Genomic DNA, 17,912 nt, shown 5'->3' with positions numbered 1-17,912 from the left:
AAATCTGTCAAGCCAAATATCTTTTCCTCAAGAGATTTGAATGAAAAAGTCTTTCTAGACTGGACTCTTTCTTCAAAAAAATTGAGTGAAATATATATATATATATATATATGAAAAAACCCTCAGTCCTAAGAACGGACAGCAGGACAGCAGCTTCCAGCTCCCTAAACGAAGTCGAATCCACAAATGGAAGGCAGTACTGAACTCCCACTGGAAGGCACAAAGGCACTGGGCTCTACCTTGCACACCTCTGTGGTGCGGGAGGATGGACGGGAGCTAACCTCACAGACAGGCTGACTCTCCATCATCAGCGGGGAGACAACCAGACATTTCTTTTCACTTCACCCTCAGTCTAAAAGAGCTGAGTGAGAGGAATTCCACTTGGGGTTCCTGGCCTGCGGTTTCAGGGGCAGTGAAGCACCAAAATGTCTCGTTGCTACGGGAGCAGGAATAAGCTGACTTTGCGCCTATGAGAGGGCCCTGCCTGGCCTGGCCAAGATGCCGGGGAGGCTCTGTGGGGCCAGGCTGAGGGTCCTGGGACACAGAAAGCCCCTTTGCGGGGAGGAGGTTTTGGTGGGCGGCCCCCCAGCCCACCCAGGTGACCCCCCCAGCCGCTCGGCAGGGCTTCCAGCCCCCTGGCGGTGAGGGCTTGTGCCCCCCCCCCCGCTGCGCCCCGACACCTGCCGCGTGGACCCCCGTCCCGCCATGCTACCTGCCGTGTAAGCAGCAAACACAGAAGTGAGTATATATGCATCACGCTCTTTCAAAAATAGTGTAATCATAGCAGAAATCTCCGGTCTCAAGCAGAGTTTCAAATCTGACGCCTGTAGTACTCGGAATGGCGTGGAAAACTGACAGTAGCCCTGCAGGGCAGAGTTACGGTCATTGCATTTCCAGCTTCGTATCTGAAGTTGCACAAATATGATACTTTCCAAAACACATCTTCTCTCAACTTATTTGATGTGAATACACAATTCTGCATAAATACAATCACTCCACTCTGCAAGAATTAGTAAGTCCTCCCTGTACTTCTGAGTCAATAGAAGTTTATGTTAAAATAAATCAAAGCCAAAAACCTCCAGACCCTCGTGCTTAAGTATACATGATACCCGGGGTTTTCTTGGAGGGGTGGTTCAGAAAAGAAATATTAGCAACTCTAGGAAATAATGTTCACATGCTGCACCAAAATCCCATTCCTGCAGGAATAATTTCAGCATTATCTAGGCAATTGCTAGCATGTTGTTACAACTCTTTAACATCGCACACGAAGATGATCACTTTGCAGCTTTGGAAAAGGACTTGTGGACAAAACCAAAATTCATATGGAGGTCGAGGGTGACACAGTTCTTTATTTGATGTTTTCCTTCTTTACGTTTTGAAAATGCAGATATGAGGGTGAGGTAAAGGAGGAAAAGTTGCAGCATCAAGTCCATAGACCCTGATTGTCTGAAGACCCTGGGTATCGTGTGGGCATGATCTAAGTGAGCGTGAGGCCTCTAGAGAGGGCTGGGGTAAAAATCCCAGCCAGCAGCGATTCTGCCATCTCCTTTAATAGAGATGGGATTTCATCCAGTGCAACTCAGGGCAATGGAGAGGCCTCTGCACAACCTAAGTGTAGAAAACTGGAGTTAGTGAGCTTGCATGCATCTTTACGACTATCTGTATGGCAATCACAGGCACAGTGTGCGCAGAAGGAGTAGGGCTCTTTACCATCCTTTTATTTCTAAGATTTTAGGTCATCCCAGGCCGATGGAGGCACATAAAGTGTCTGTTGCTGCAATGAGAAAGGATTAGTCACACCTCTGCAGGCCACGCTGATGTCCTAGTATTTTCACAAGGCTTTTGAAGCGGGCTCAACAGCACATCAATTGCACAGAGCCAGCTTATTTCAGCTGTGCCAGCCCCAGATGAGTCTCTAAAGTAAGCTGAATTCAACCAAGGGCTACTGACAAAGGCTGGTCAGAAAAAACTGCTTTCTTTTAAATTCAGATAATGGCAGCTTTTCAGCACACGTGAGGAAATTGAAGTTTGATCTGGAAATACTGCTGGAGCAGTTGTTGTGGGTTACACCAAGTACCTCCCATCCCTATCCGGTTTTATGGGTTGAATGACTACCTTGTTTTGGTGATGCTAATTAGGTATTATGACTGTGATGCCTGAAGAGAGATTAAGTAGAATTAGGGCACTTGGACGTGGAGGAAAGTGAGCATAAGACGCTGCTGAAGGACAACACCCATGAATTATAAAATAATTGGATTTACAATGGTATTCAGTCTGCGGACATTGCTTTTTTCCTAATCGTTTCAGCTGAGAGGTAAACAGGCTAGAAAAACATATTCAGGTAAAATGGAAAAAAGAAAGGTAACCCAGCCCTGAGGAGACCCCCCCACCTTGCCCGAGGGCTGCCCACTGCAGGGCAGAGGGGTGCCCTTGGCACGGTGTTATCTGCCGCCCAGATGCAATCTTGGGAACCAGCCTGCAGATTCCCACCGGCCCATTTCAAAGCTGTCCCTGTGAGAGCCCAGCTGTGTAGTCTGGGCTGGAGCTGATCCCTGACCTTCACTCAGCGCCGCTTGGTTTTCTCTGATAGCTGGGTAAATGATTGCCAGCAGTGGTAAATGATTTACTCCATGTAAAGCACCGTCTACTCGAGGGGCGTATCCTTTGTTATGCTGCAGAGAAAAATCATTGCTATAGAGCCCCAAAGATTATGAAATTATGTGATTATTTACATAATAAAAAATTAAAGGTAAGGATAGTAGTGGTGAAAGAAGCTTATGATTCCTTTTTTCCATGGTAAAAGAAAAATTTGGGAAAAGGGTCTAGATTTTCATGATTACTAAAGAACTCATAGTTGTGTTCATAGCCAAAGATAACATACTTTTGACAGAGCAGCTTGGTCCAGAATGCCCAGATAGATTCAGGCATTTTTGATCATTTATTAAAGCAAACCTCCAGTTTATTTTGTTCCGTATTAAGGCATCTTTTCCTCATGATCATAGCACTATGTGTTTTTCATGCATGTGTCGTTGCCACCCCACTGAGCTGACTCCTACCATCTGGTCTCTGAAGATGAGGGCTACACAGACTGGAGGTGAGAAAAACTACATATGCTGCTAGAGCTGCCTATTTTGCTGCAGGAGGCACGGGTTTATTGGTTTGCTAGATTTCCTCACTACTAAATCCAAGCAACATTGGGACTGAGGGCAGGTAACTTCATTGACCATGTTGTAGGTCCTCAGTCACACAGAATGAAATCTTTGGTATATTATCTTTTAACTTCAGCTAGATTTCCCGCTTGTTTAAAAGCCAGATGCTTAAAAAGAAAGGAGAAGATGACACTTCTCTCTTCATGGGGTCACCAGGAGCAGCAGGGTAGGCCACGAAAGCCACTAATGCCAGAGGTGGGCTTGGAGGCTGCCCTTGGTGCTTTCTGTCATGCCCCCCCCAGCCACCGCAGCGTCCGGGCACTGAGGCACTCCAGGTGCAGGCACAGCCTTGGGAAACCAGATAATGCAACTACTAAAAATGGCAGCCACCTCTACACACCTGTCTGAACTGGGGGAAAACTCTAGCTTCTGTAACGAAGCGAGCACTTCCCTGAGCGGTCTGTTCCTACTCTGTTTCTTGCAAAATGGATTGGATTTGACCTTCCTCCTCTTCCAACAGCTCTCACTTTTTCTGCTGAAGAAAATACCACCTGCATCTCCTTCTGAGGTGACTTGAGTGCTGACAGTAAGACTGCTGGAAAATCACCTCTCGGCACTGCACAGAAGAAGTTCTGCTATAGTGACAAAAAGAGATGATGATGGTGCCCAGTTCTGCCCTTACTTCTCCTCTATGCAAAAATTGTGTGTTGATGAATTATGCTTGCAAGTAGCTCGGGCAAAATTTATTTACAGCTCTATTTTATTATGAATTTGGAAGGAAATCTGGACGGTGGGAATGACTATCAGAAGTAAAGGAGGAAGATTATTTTGGTTGTACTGTGGTACTGATGATTTGGTTGGATTTGAGGACAAAGTTGTGGTAATCAAGGCTTCAAGAATAATACAAATATAGATAAGATTTGAATTGGTATTGTAAGGAAACAGTGGCAAGAACTGAGGAGTGGAAGAGGACTTATTCATAAGAAGTATTTGTGTGTACAAGTACATGTATGTGTGTGTGTGTGTATAATTAAACAGTAAATTGATACCTTGTCACAATACAACTTACTATGCAGGAATATGCAGGCCATTAATTTTTCCAGATAGGTGATTTAAAGCTACATTAGATCTTAAAACCAGCCCTTCATTATTTTGCCAGTCAATATGCATTTGCCAGTAAAAGTCCTTGAGACGGTTAAATGGCAAGTAGTCCCTCAACAGTATTCAAAAATGGAAATTCTTAAAAGCACCACCTTAAAAGTACCCTTTTTTTCAGTTTTCAGGAAATGTTACAATATTTCATAGCTATAGCTTTTCATTTGCACTCTTTGAAAGGCTTCATGCTATGCAAAGAATATGCAAATAAGCTTTTAAAGCTACTTTTTAATAGAAATTGTATACTTTATTATTGACAGAATTAATACTTCTCACAATCCCTTTTTTCACTCGTATTAACAAGTATATACAAGTACATACTTTCTAGATACATATAGCATCTTTCTAGAATTTTCTGGTGGGAGCTTTGAGGACGGTGTTGAGAGGGCTGGTGAAAGAAACTCTGTGGTTTGAGGTAACCTGCTGGAGATTTTTGCAACTTGCCTATGGTGCTATCATTTTATTGTTCTGATTTAGCATCACAATCCATCCACTAGCATTTGCCAGCAATCGGTACTCAAATGACGTTGACCGCCCCTCCTCACAAGACACCTTCCCTGAGTATCTTTTGAGGAATTGACATTGGGCACAGTTTGATCATGTTTGACATGACTGTGACAAAATCCCATTTGATACAGTCCAATAAGAACTCATAGACCCCCATCCTCCGTGAAACCCATGTAATCCCCCCACCCCCCGCTATTCTCTTTCAGCCCTTCAGACCTCAAAGGTCTGTCCTCCTACTGACCTCTTTGCTGAGGCCTTGAAGCTGCTCCAAGACTCGACCAAACGTGCGAGTTACGTGCCCAAAACGCACGCACCCCTATCCTGTGATAGGCACGCGTCTGCTCACATGGTGAGAGTTTGCACTGGTGCTGGCCAATGGGATGATGTGATGGGATGTGTGTAGGTCTTATTGTGGAGGAGTGTTTCTCCCATGACCAAAGTTTTGGGTGTTCATTCATGCCATGTGGTGGGGAAGCCTTCGTTTTGGTCATCTTGGGGGTGCATTTCCAGGCACGGGAGGGGGAAAGATTGGGGCGCATTGGTCCCGAGCACCACTGCTGGACTGCGGCTGGCGCAGCCTGGTTGGAAGCCAGAGCACAACTGCAACCACGCACGCGTTAGGTGGCCATTAGGAAACGTGCATTTGTTTAACGCTGAGATTGGCACCAGAAAAGCGATGGCTTCCTTGTGAATAATGTCGCGTTCCCATCCTCACATAACACCTTTCTTCTTCTCGTTTATGTTAAAATTGTCCAAAAACAGGGCAAGAAGCTGACCATTTCAACTGCAAAGCAACTTACTGCAAGCTTTTGGTACCTGAAGTGGCATTAGTATTATCAACGCTGGGTTCTGCCGGTCCGCCTACCTAGCGAACAGAAAGACGAGCTTCAACATCCCGGGAGGAGGGCAGGGCTCGGGAAACCCAGGGCGAACCGAAAGTTTTTGCCGGGGTCACGTTTTGCGGTGGCGGGGCCACGACGGAGGAGCGGGTCCGGACGCGGGAGGGTGGCAGCCCCGAGGGGTTAAGCGCACGCCTGAGTCCGGGGAGGACGAGTGAGGGGACGGGGGGGGGGGTTCGCGGGGCTGGCAGGGAGCCGGGGCAGAGCGAGGAGCGGAGCGGAGCCGGGCCCGGCCCCGCGCTCCCTCCCCTGCTCTGCTCTGCTCTGCTCTGCTCTGCTCTCCCTCCTCTCCGCCGGCCCCACCGGTCGGGGCCGCCGCCAGGCTTAGTCAGAGGAATGTGGGTGGGACTCCCTCCTCCCCCGGCGCCTTAAAAACCCGCTCGGACCGACACGCACGCCGTCTCCCGTCCCGGCGGAGCGTCCCCGCCGCACCCCGCCCGCGGCTCTCGGGCTCTCCCCCCGCTCCCTCGCTCGCTCGGTGTCCGGCGCTCCTGCCGCCGGCCGGGCAGGATGGTGGTGTGCGGCCTCGCCTGCTGGAGGTGCAGGTGGCTCCTGCCCCTGCTGCTGGGCCTGGCCATCATCATGGGCATCATCGCCCTGGCGGGCAGGGGCTGGCTGGAGTCGGAGTCGGATCCCTACGTGCAGCAAGCGTCGTTATGGGAGAGCTGCACGCGGGGCGAGGAGGACCTCAACTGGAGCTGCATTTCCCTCATGGACTATGGTAAGCCGGGAGCCCTCCGGCGGGCCCGGGGGCGGCGGGGGCCCACGCCACGAGCCGTCCGCCCCCCTCTGCTGCCGAGCAGCTGCCGACCGGGACGGAGCTTCCCTTGCAGAACCGGTGCCCGTGCTGTTTCGGGGCTTCGACCAGCAAAGAAGTACAGGTCTAGGCTGCTTCGGAGCAATCTTTTCTAGCGCCACAGCACTGAGAAGCCAGGGCGTTGGTCTCTTGGTTTTCGAAAGTTATTTTACAGCCAAAGTAAGAGAGCCAGCTGGCCACGAGTCCCCTCTTCAGCTTGCTTTCTCTCAACCATCTGCAGGCTGCAGACCCCGCAGCCTTGCCTGGCACTAGGCAGCTCCCCCTCCCTGTGCCGCTGGCCTTGCTGGTCGGATGGCGAGCATGGAAACCTTCATGCAGCGTGTCCTATGCAGAACCACACCTGGACAATAGTAAAATGGTCTTCCCCCGGCCCTCCGGAGGGAAGGGAGCACCTTAATTTAACCTTGCCTGGCCAAGGCAATGTGGCTATTAGGATGCCTCCCAACCTACAGCTTAAAAAGGCCTGATGTGGGTTTGCAGGCAGAAAAAAAATGCCCTTTCCTCTGTATACCTCTCTATTGCACTGGGGCCTAAACCAGGGGATAATTGTGCCTCTGTTGTAACTTGCTGAGCTGCTTCCGTATCTGGCATTGCCAGTGTAATATTTTTACTGCATGCTCCCAGTTTCTGGTTTTTCCGGGGGGGGGGGGGGACGGGGACGGGGACGGGACGGGACACTTTTGGGGTTTTGCTAGAACATGTGGGTCTGATTACATCCGCCTTTCCCTCAAACAAGTATTTCTGGACAAATAAGCAGACCCACCGTAAGATCCTAGATGAGGGTGCTTTGGGGACTGGGAAGCTGGAAAGGGGTGTTTCAGACAGGAGAGCTGGGACTGCTTCCCTGAGCAGATCCCTTGCTGCCTGAGTGTGGCGGACTGACTTCCAGAAGCTTTTCATTGCAACACTCAGGCAAAGAATATATCGTAAGAGCAGTGGCTTCATTTCTCAGCCGGGTGATGACTGCAGGTTTTACTGTAGGTGGAAGAAATCTGGCTAGTATGGCAAAAATATCTGTCTCCCCCATTAGACAGAAGAAAAGCTAGTGCAGAGTGGCTGAAATCTGCATTTCACAGGGAAGAAGTGCTAATACAGTAGAGCTGCCGAAATTTGCTTTCTGCTGTAGTGATGCTCCTTCTCATGTCCCTGAGTACTAATGGGTGTGTGCTTCGTGTCAGCCCTGAGCGTTGTGGGGCAACAGCAACTTTCTGCTGTTTTTTTCTGGTTAACAAGCTGTCAGAGAAGACTAGTGTCCTTGACTTTGCTTATTTAAGCCTTTAATACCAACTTGACTTTGCCTCTTCCCTAATTTTCATGACATCTATGCCACTGTCTACTGGAATACTATTTACATCTAGAGACAGGATGTGACATATGAGTTCAGGTTTGATTTATTTTGTTTCCTTTTTTCTATGCTAATGCAATTAGGCTCAAAATAAGTGAGGGCATTTACAAAGGAAAAAATGCCTAGCAGGCATTTACAGTACTGCTGCAGGAAAATAAAAGTTAATTAATTGAGATGCATAACTTGTGTTTTGCATAAAATAACTACTATGCACTAACCATCCTGCACCTCTCCTGATGAAATGAAAACTTCAGAGTGGATCCCCATTAATAGAAAGCTCCATTAGATAGTTTCTTAATTGCGCTGCAGCATGTGTACTAAGAAGAGGAAGAGAAGGAGCAGCCGAATCACTCTTTTTAAATGGGGAAAAAGGGGCAGGAACAGACAAACAAAGATTTGCAAATAGGAGTGTCTCCTAAACTGCATTGCTTCTTAATGCACATTTGCAAATGCCACATGAGAGGGAAGTGGAAAGGGAAAAGAAGAGTAGGATGTCATTTGGTAGGGAGGCGGGGAAAGGATTTTGTTTAGAGCTCTATACTGGTTTGTGTCTGGGAAGTACCTGGCTAGCAGCATCTGTATATTAGCAAAATGTTGCAAGGCAGAGCTGCTGTACTGCGCTATAAAATGACTCATGATGACTTAGTCTGGACCATTGCAGGATTAAATTGTTGGCTGTGTGTTTAAAACGTATCAGTAAGCCATCAGATATGACAAGGATTGTTTGCAATGTGGTTACTTGGAGAGGGTGATTGTCTTTATAGTGGTGAGGCTGTAAGTTTAGGAGCAGTATTTGTGGGTGGCTGTGTCCTTCTGGTTCTGAATGGCTGCTCCCAGGGACTTTGCTTTGAATTATTACTGTAAAAGATGGGTGTGTATGTGTGAGGTAGAGGTGATCCCATGGAGGTTAACTCTTTCTTATATTCCTAACAGCCAGTTGGTATTCATTAAGTACACAACAGCCAACCTAGAAGAAGGGAAGCATTCATCTGGATCTTTAGTAAGTGCCAAAAAAAAAAAAAAAAAAAGTGGAACCCAGAAGTAGGAGCCCGGCCTTTGTGAATCATGTTTCACCATGTTTATGCCACTGTACCTATGTCTTTACAGGCATGGACTTTGATACCACAGATTACTGGTGAAGCTGAGTGCCTGTGTCCACTGAGGGGCCAGGTAAATAAAGGAGGAATATTACATGTATGCTTATCTTTTTAGTATGCTGCTTTTCAGGCATGCTTCTGTCTGATTTACAATGCCAGGATGTATTCGAGACTAACTTAGTTTATAGTGTCAGCCGAGTGCAGGTGCTCGGAAAGTGTTAATGGAAGAGGTGTAGCAGTTGGTGTCCCTGTCCACACCCACTAAACATCTACCCCAACTCCCTAGTAAAAGATCCCAGCAAGCAGGTGAGGCTGCTGTCCCCACCAGTGGGCTTTGCTGGCCCCTGGGCAGGCACACTTCCCCTGCTAGGCATTAAAAGTTGGAAATTTATAGGACTGTGCCTCTCCTGAGCTCCCGGCAGAGTCAGGTGGCTGAAGCCAAGTTTGTACTAGTGGTCTTTTATTTAACAGTTTGGTAGTATAGCAATTGCTTTTCCTGCACTCCTAAAGCCAAAACAGAGTCGTGATTCCCAGTATTAATTCCCAACCAGCCCTCCCAGCAAACCTTTGATTCTGGGCTGTCCTGTGCTTCTGGTGGGTATGCACATACCTTCCCTTCACCAGTCATACTGCCATGGAATTTTGCACATTATGTGGGCAAGAAAATGTTAGTGACAATGCTCTTGGTCCACTACTCCTTTGTTTCATTAACAAAAGCAGATATTTATGGGCATTCTATGTAACGAGCTCTCAAGGGCGAACAAGAATTGCTACTGCCATTTATATACAGAAAAAATATTGTAACTACAGTGTAAAAACATGCCTCATCTATGCATGTCATGGTAAAAACTTCTACCCCAAGATTCCAGTTATTCATAAGTTAACAAACTAGCTTCTGCTTTTGTAATTAAGTGAACAAAGATGAGAAAGTCTTGTTACTTCAAATCCTATAGCAGTTCATCTTCCTGCTAGACTATTTTCCCAGTCCTTTCATTCATTTCTATAAGGAAATCTGGATTTAAATATCCTACCCTGTAGAGCTTCCATCCCCTCCCTGGTGGGGCTGAGGCATAGCCAAATAAAATCAGGAAGTACACCTAACAGTAAGGCTCTGTTGCTTGCTTGTTTTTTTTGTTTTTTTTTTTTTAAAAAAATTTCATTGTATTACTGGTGCTCATCATTAACTTCAGATAATAATTTTCGTGATATTTGCAGCTTAGTTCCCTTCCAGAGTCATCATTAATTAAGCTACGTCATAAAACTCTTAATCCTTCCTAATAATTATAGCCTTTCAGCCCCTGAACAATTTTTTTAATGTTCTTTCAACACCACCTAATTGATAAATACATTTCTGCTGATTAGGTGCAAAGAACTTGACTATTATTTGAGGCAAAGCTGACCTAGGGAATGCACATACCTCCAGCTGTTCTGCTTTTCTGCTCTCCTATTTATGCAGCCCCAAATTACTGTGATGTTATTGTTTGATTTCATAAACAGACATCATATTTATGCTTATTTTGAGTAGGAAATACTCACTCTGTCAAATTAAGGGACCTGAGAATTTTCTGGCTTTATGGAGAACTTGAATTCTGGCTAAATAGCTCATGATTACAAGGTACTTCGGAGCACAAACCAGCTAGAAACTGGGGCTGATCTGTCTTTCTCTGAGCATGAGCAGGTCTCTCTGGCTCTTAAGGCAGCAAACAGCGAGAGTGCAAACCCACACCTCTCCCTTCTCAGCAGCCGGGAGCTGTAGGTGGAGGATCTTGCCGACAGAGACGGGAGAGCTGGGTGCCTGCGGGGCTCAGTCAGCTCTCAGGAGCCGCTGGGAGGAAAAAATAAGGAGCTGGAAAAGCCTGACTTGATAGGTATGGGGATGAGGGGGAACCTACATGGAGAAAGAGCAATTTCAGTCAGGGCCCTACAGCAGTCCCTCCGCTGAAAGCGTTCCCGTTGATGGGGGTAGCAATGGTTTGTGTGGGAGAGGAGTGTGCCAGGGCTGCACTGTGCTCGGTAAGGGTGCAGCCTCCTACCCCAACCTCTTCTATCAGTCACTTATTAAAAAAACTCTTTTAATAATTTTTTGAGATTTCTCTTACACTGTGTATATATACAAGTCCAGACCTTGTTGCTGCTCTTCCCATGTCTCCCACCGGTGCTCATGTGGTAGGCTGGCCGTTTGATGGCTGTTGTCTAGTCCAGCCCAGAGCAGACCCATCCAGTGCTGTGGCCAGCACCTATGACTGAGTCCTGTCAGTTCTTGTCAGTAGCAACCCACTGATAACTGCTGCTGGAGAAGATAACCAGCAGGAGAAGGAGAGGAAGGTACGGGGTCACCAGCACCGAGTTCTGTCACACGTGAGCACAAAACCCACTGAATTTCATCATGGTGGTGCCTTACTACTGCCCTGTTTCTGAAGACCTGAAACAAAGCTGGGCGTAATATTAATCTTCCTGACAAGACATCTCCTACAGCTGTACGTGTTGTCATGTTCATATCACCAGAGACAAGAAAATAAATCGCTGTGAGTGGAGCGGGGGCTGCCCTGTATCCAAAAGCTTGTTACGCTCATGAAGTAAGCACAGAGAATATGGAAATAGCAGAGAGCACTGGGGGCTTTCTGGCTCGTATCTCCTCCAGTCATGTTTGTGTTGCACCAAACCTTAAGGTGTCTAACCTGCAGGTGTATTTGAGTTTGCAACCTAAATTTTACCAGGCAGATGCCAGACGTGGCTTCCTATGCTGTGCCAGCATGTGTAATGCATCTGAAAGGGAATGTGCTTTGATAACGAAGTGTTCCTTCTTGTTGTTGTGCTTTTTTTCTTAATAGGGCAAATATCGATAAATAGCATTCCTAGGTCGTTTAGTCTGAATCACTTTTCCTGGGCTGGCTGTGTGTAATGGCTAAATATTCCTTTATATGGCTTATCCCTAAATAAGTCCTATTCTGGAGACAATATCCAGTACCTGCATTAGGTATGTCAGAGAATATTTTCTATGAAAAGATTTTATCAGACCACTGACATAGCTTTAATCTCCAGATGCTCATCAGGTGTCCTCCCTCCCTCCTCACCCCTCCCTTAGGGAGGGGGCATGAAACATGCACAATTGGCTGAAGGAGAACTAATTTGAAAAGTTTTTGCTGTCTTGAGTAGCTCCAAGAAGGGAGAGGGGAAAGAAAACTCTTTTCTTTACCCTTTCTATGCCATCATGACTGTCTTCAGGTGGTGGTGGTTGGAGGTTTTGGGCTGAGATCTGGCTGACAGGTGGCTGCTGTATTTCACTTTTCCTATTGGAACAGCGGGAAAAGAAACCAGTTCAGACTGATCTGATGAAAACAGCAGTAAAACAACGCTTTACTTTCAGAGAGTAAATTGATGTACATAGTAGAGGTGTCTGAGACAGTTTTACTGCATTCTCTGTCTCAAATTATAGGTTTTTTCCCGTTTATGCAACTAGTAGAGTATGTACGTGAGTTAAGGTGGAGGATTGTAACCCTTTAGGAAAAGGTTCTCTGTCTTACTGTCTTTTTTTTTTTTGTCTTAGTTTTTGCACAGAGAGAATGGAGGCTGTGTTGAAAGCAGGGTGTCTCCAGAGCGCTTCAGCTGTGTTGGAACAGACAGCTCTGATGAAAGACACATTTTTTGGAAAACGTTCTGATCTAGATCTCGCCGTTCTCTTTATTCTTACATTAGAGGGAGCTCGGGATCTGGCCCTACCTCTGTCTGAACATGTGAAAGTAGAAACCCATGTTATGCAGATGTGGGAATTGAGCTGTGATGACAGCTGACTGGAAAACAAAGCACTAATCGTATGGTTTAGCCCATGTGGGCAGGTATCCTGCCTCCAGGGCAGGAACACCTCTGCTTGTTGTTGTTTGCATTGGGCTCACCTGAACTTGGTTTCTAAAGAGAACAGGGTCTGGCCATAATGAGGGCCTTTTCACAAGCCCATGTTACTGCAAAGAGGGAATTACTGGCTGTTTTTTCTGGGAGGTTTTTTTTTTCCTTTGTTGCCTTGGCCTGTGATGGGTGAGTTCTGGGTGCTGGTGCTGCTCTGCTGCGATAAGGCCACTTGCTTCATGCTTGAGCCTCTCCAAGCTGCAGTTGCTTGATCCTAAGAATCTGCACCACCCTGTCCCATCAAATGTCAAAGTAATGATTCAAAGAAGACTCTTCCACTTTACCCAGATTCTTCTGTTTCTCTTCTACGTGCTACATTTTAGCAGTTTCTAAGGCTTTTTTCAGCTGTGAATAGATGTTTATCTTCAAGAACTTTCTCTTTGTCATCTCTCACTTCAGCTATTCCAAATCTATTTCTTTTTGGTCATGCTAATTTTGCTCCACATGCATTATTCTTGTTATAAACAAACAGGCAAGAAGCTGTATGCTGACAGCACTATTATTTCCCAGCAGTTGTCTCCTGTGGTGGTACCCTCTTGTCTGCTCTCATACTTCCATATGCATGGAATCGGTTTTGTAAATTCACATGTCAAACAGGAACAGTAAGGATAAAGTACCTTCTCAGTGGCTGTGTGACCTATCTGCACAGAGGTCTGTGGGTCTCACAGATACGGAGTTTGGAGGTGTTATCTATATTACCGTGCTGCACTAGTTCTGTGCTACTTCTAGGGAGTTCTGTGCTGTTCCACCAACGATGGTGACTCTCTCCTCTGGGGCTGTGTGCTTTGGAGGCATCCTGTATTGATTTGACATAAGGCATGCTTCTTGCAGGAAAGGATTTCAACAAAAAATGATTAAAGGAAACCAAAGACCTACGATGATCTACAGTTCAGTGCACTGATGCATGCAACATCTTTCTTGTTTTCTCTTCAAGGATGGGGGAGAGCAGCAGCTGCCACATACCTCGTTGGCTTTGTGATCCTGGTCATCTGTTTTGCCCTCGCAGTCATTGCATTCTCAATCGAGATACTTCGCTTCAACTTTGTGCGAGGAATTGGAGGCTTGCTCTTTGTTGTTGGTAAGGCTGGGCACAAAGACAAGGTTATTTTAGATGTAAAACAGGCATCAGCAGAAAAATATGCTAGATGGAACCTCCCTTATGAAATAAGCTGCCTTTGTCTGGTTTATGACTCATTTTCATGGGGAACAAGGGAAGGTTGATTTACGCTCTGAGAGCATAATGGTTAGGGAAGCTCCAGTGGCCTTTGCCAGTTAGCACTTTCCCAAAAGCAGTGTATGGGGGCAACGAACACCTTTGACCCAGCATGTCACATGCTAAGACTTAGGAGCTGAGAGCCCTGGGTTCTTCCACCTTCCCAAGGGGAGGAGGAGCGATGGGGCTGTGGTACAAGTGGGATGTGGCTGGCTCCGCAGGGATCACGGTGCCTGGCTGTGGGACAGGGCTGGTCAGGGCATGCAGTTATGTGCCTCAGCAACCTGGCAATGCCGCAGTCAGATAGGTGTGGGTATCTGCCTTGGTCAGAAGTCACGTACCTCTGTAAGAATGCAGATTTGATTATATGTAAGGATTAGCGTCAGTCCTACCTTAAAAGAATATGCAGTTATCTCCAGGTACCTTTTTTTCAGTGGGAAATGGAATACATTCATAGTCATTTACTCCTGCTTTTCTTTCTCTCTCTAGCTGCATTCCAGATCATAGGCTTGGTCATCTACCCAGTGAAATTCACTGAAGAAATTCCACTGATGGGAGATAACATGTTCAGCTGGGCCTATGGCTTTGGCTGGGCCAGCACTGTTGTTGTAATAGGTTGTGCTTTCTTCTTCTGCTGCCTCCCCAACTGGGAAGATGAAGTCCTGGGAAACATCAAGCCTACCTATTACTACTCCTCCCCAGAGAGAGCACCATACTTAAACTGAAAGAATAAATCCAAGTACAGTCAACTGTCAAAACAACAGAGGAGCACCTCTGATGTAAATTTGGTGTGATTATAGGAGACTGGAAAAACCCACCTTATTTCTCCAGAGTATTTACTCTTATATTGAACTAGATGATCTTAAAGGTCCCTTCCAACGTAAACCATTCTATTTCTTACTAGTCCTGGCAATAAATGAGTGAAAAGATTGGCATCTTTAAGCAAATAGCTTTTACCTAAAGTATTATTTACGTATTCTTATGTCGATTCTGTTTGGGTGGTTTATTAGCTCCTTCCCCTTCCAACTAATTGAGTCATCCTTATTTTAATCAAACACTTGCTGATGAATAAAGATATAGTGTTTCAAGTGTAGAAAGGGGGAGGAGATATTTTAAACAACACATTAGAGGGACCTGTAAGTTATTTTTGTTTTCACCTCTGACAAAATTGCCTTAAATGGAACTAGAAAAAGCCCAACCTTCCAAAGAATGCTTTTTCTTCTACCAAAGTCAGTCCCAAGGAAGGAACTTCCTTGAGACTGTCGCAGTCACCTGCTGCCTAAGAATCTCTTCTCATTCCTGTTACTGGACTATTGTTGACTATTAGCTGTTTGAATTAAGGGGAAAATAAAATTAAAACTTATTTTCCACCAGTTGGTACTATTGGACGGAGGTCTTCTCTAAAGCATGGAGCTGGTGTGTATAACAGTGGCTAATGTAACACTTACTGGTGTTTTTATGGCCACTGCAGGACTTGTGATGGAGCCACATATATACATTGTCACAGAGAGAATCAATAAACTTTCAGATGTTGAACTACATACATGGTATTTGAGGGATGCCAACAGAAAATACCTTTGAGTAGAAACATACATTGTTCTTTATGTCTACATTTTTAAAACTGCAGCGTTTTAATTATCAGCGCTGCTTTGGAGGGAAATCTTAGCATAAGGTGTTGAAAACCTCCAAAAGTTTCTAAAGCACATTGTAGGTACTCCAGAGTTTAGTAAACTTGGGGATGCTTTGTGAGTCACTAGGGATAACAGGTAAAAATAGAAAAGCAGTTCTGTGAGTGATTTACATATGCAAACTTCACACAGACACCCGTCTCGGGGAATAATCTGGCCGGCTCCTAGCTTGTGTTTCTGGAGTCAGCAATTCCAAATAAGTATTCCAGTGAGGCAGAGCCATGTCTGTATTGGTCATGGAGCTGCAGCAGCTTACAGTAGATGTAATTATGGTCTGTCATCTTTGTCAGAGCTTTCTTCAGCTGGGGAAGAAGGAGGAAGAGGCTGATTTGTGGAGCTCCTCTGCCAGCTATAGGGGAAGTAGCTCTAGCAGAGACAGATTTCTGAGGGGGGTACAGGTAGGGTGGAAAGCAAATGCTGTGCATTACTCTGGGTAACGAGCAGCTGGGGACTTATTTCTTACTATTTTGAACCCAGTACGTAGGAGAGGGTAAGTGTGTGGGGTATACACATTCATGCACATGTACAAAATAGAACTTACAAAGCATTAACCAGCATACTGTAAATCTGAAGTCATTTAGAACTAAGCTTTTTCAATGCCCAATATTCCTTGTATTGTACATTGTATAGCTTTCTGTTTTGTAACACCTTTTTTAATTTGGTAATTCTCTATATTGCATGTGATCCTGTTTTGGAAAGGCCAGGTGACTTCTGAAGGTCCCTTCCAGGTCTGTATTTTATAACTTCACAGAATGTAAACACCTGCAGGCTTCAGGACTGTGTTAGAAGCTCAGTCATGGCATATACAATCAACTGTATTTATAATTCTTACTGAAGAAGAGAATCCTGTGACAAATATGTGTTTTGGTTGTTTTTTTGTTGGTTTTTTTTTTTTCTTTCTGTACAGTACGGCTGGTGGGGAATACTGTGTAGACTTATCTGTATCATGAGTAATGATAATACCTACTTTCTAGTGAATTCAAACACAGCAGAGAATCCCAAGTCTGGAAAATCCTTGCACAGCTAAAGCTGAGAAGGAGAAAAGACATAAGAAAATGGACACCCTTCCTAATGAGAGGGAGGATGGTATGATAACAGGGTTTAGCATAACTTAAGTCTTTTGTATGTTTTTTTTATAAGTATCATCATAACTTGTCAAAAAAGTACAAATGTAAAATAAACTTGGCTCTGAATATACTGGGAGGGGTAGAAGCATAACCAGCATGTCACACAGTTAGGATGTTCGGAGGGGAAAGCTATTGCAAATAGTCATTAATTACTCTCAAGTGATACTAATGTATGTGGCACTCCTTTCAGATGCGGTGGCTTCATTAAAACTGTTTTAACTGACGGTTGTAGAAACTTGGTGATATTTGCGGTTCATGGATTTGTTTCATAAACTCAAGTAAATAGCCATTCTTCCCATATCTTAACGTGATTATTGGTATCCATGAAGTGTCAAGTTAATATAATGAAGTTAAACACCTCATGTCCAGGAGGAAACAACTTCATTTTCCAGTCAAATAAGCTTGAGTATCCACTGCAAAACACAACTGTGCACTTCATCAGAAGTGCCAGGCATAGAAAGCTCTTTGCTAAGCCAAAACCTCTTAAACGCATCACAACTTGAGGGGGGAACTCTAAACTTTTTAAGTATGTAACAGTCTACAGGAGGTCTCAGATATAGGAAGCCTGTTATTTTTTTAATCAAAACTGTGCCAAGTACCTTTCCTGTGCTGATCAAGAACTTAAAATAGTGAGAAAAAGATGGAGTACTTGCCTGCTATTTTCAGTGGAAGACTTCACTTTTGTGATTAGAAACCTTACCCTTTCTAACCTCAAATTATGCATGGCTCACATATAGCCCCATGCTAGTGGCATTGTGTATCCTGAACAGCTCTTTCTCCCTCTGTTTTTTTTACAGAGAGCAAATCTCCTGTCAGCCACTGCTGTCTTAAACAAGCCTGTGGCTTCTGATTTCTGGAAAGACAGGTTCACCATTCTCCTGATTTTTTTAGCTGTCCTCTTCCTTAAATGTCTTACTTTTAAAACACACTTACCACCCTGGATTCTGGTGACTTCCATGTCTTTCTTTTGGGTTGTGTTTCTTTCCCCCCCTCCTTTAATTATGCTTAATTT

General features: G+C 45.2%; 1 protein-coding gene across 1 annotated transcript; it reads left to right on the top strand.

Moving 5' to 3' along the window:
• The first annotated feature begins 6,085 nt into the window (after positions 1-6,085).
• On the top strand, positions 6,086-17,123 carry LOC126038999 (p53 apoptosis effector related to PMP-22-like). The gene is made up of 3 exons (XM_049801533.1): positions 6,086-6,431; positions 13,807-13,950; positions 14,575-17,123. The coding sequence occupies exons 1-3, from the start codon at positions 6,221-6,223 to the stop codon at positions 14,808-14,810; spliced, it is 591 nt and encodes a 196-aa protein (XP_049657490.1). The 5' UTR covers positions 6,086-6,220; the 3' UTR covers positions 14,811-17,123.
• The last annotated feature ends 789 nt before the right edge of the window (positions 17,124-17,912 follow it).

This window comes from Accipiter gentilis, chromosome 5 (assembly GCF_929443795.1).
Source record: "Accipiter gentilis chromosome 5, bAccGen1.1, whole genome shotgun sequence".
Lineage (NCBI taxonomy): Eukaryota > Metazoa > Chordata > Aves > Accipitriformes > Accipitridae > Astur > Astur gentilis.
This window is presented reverse-complemented; position numbering and strand designations above follow the sequence as displayed.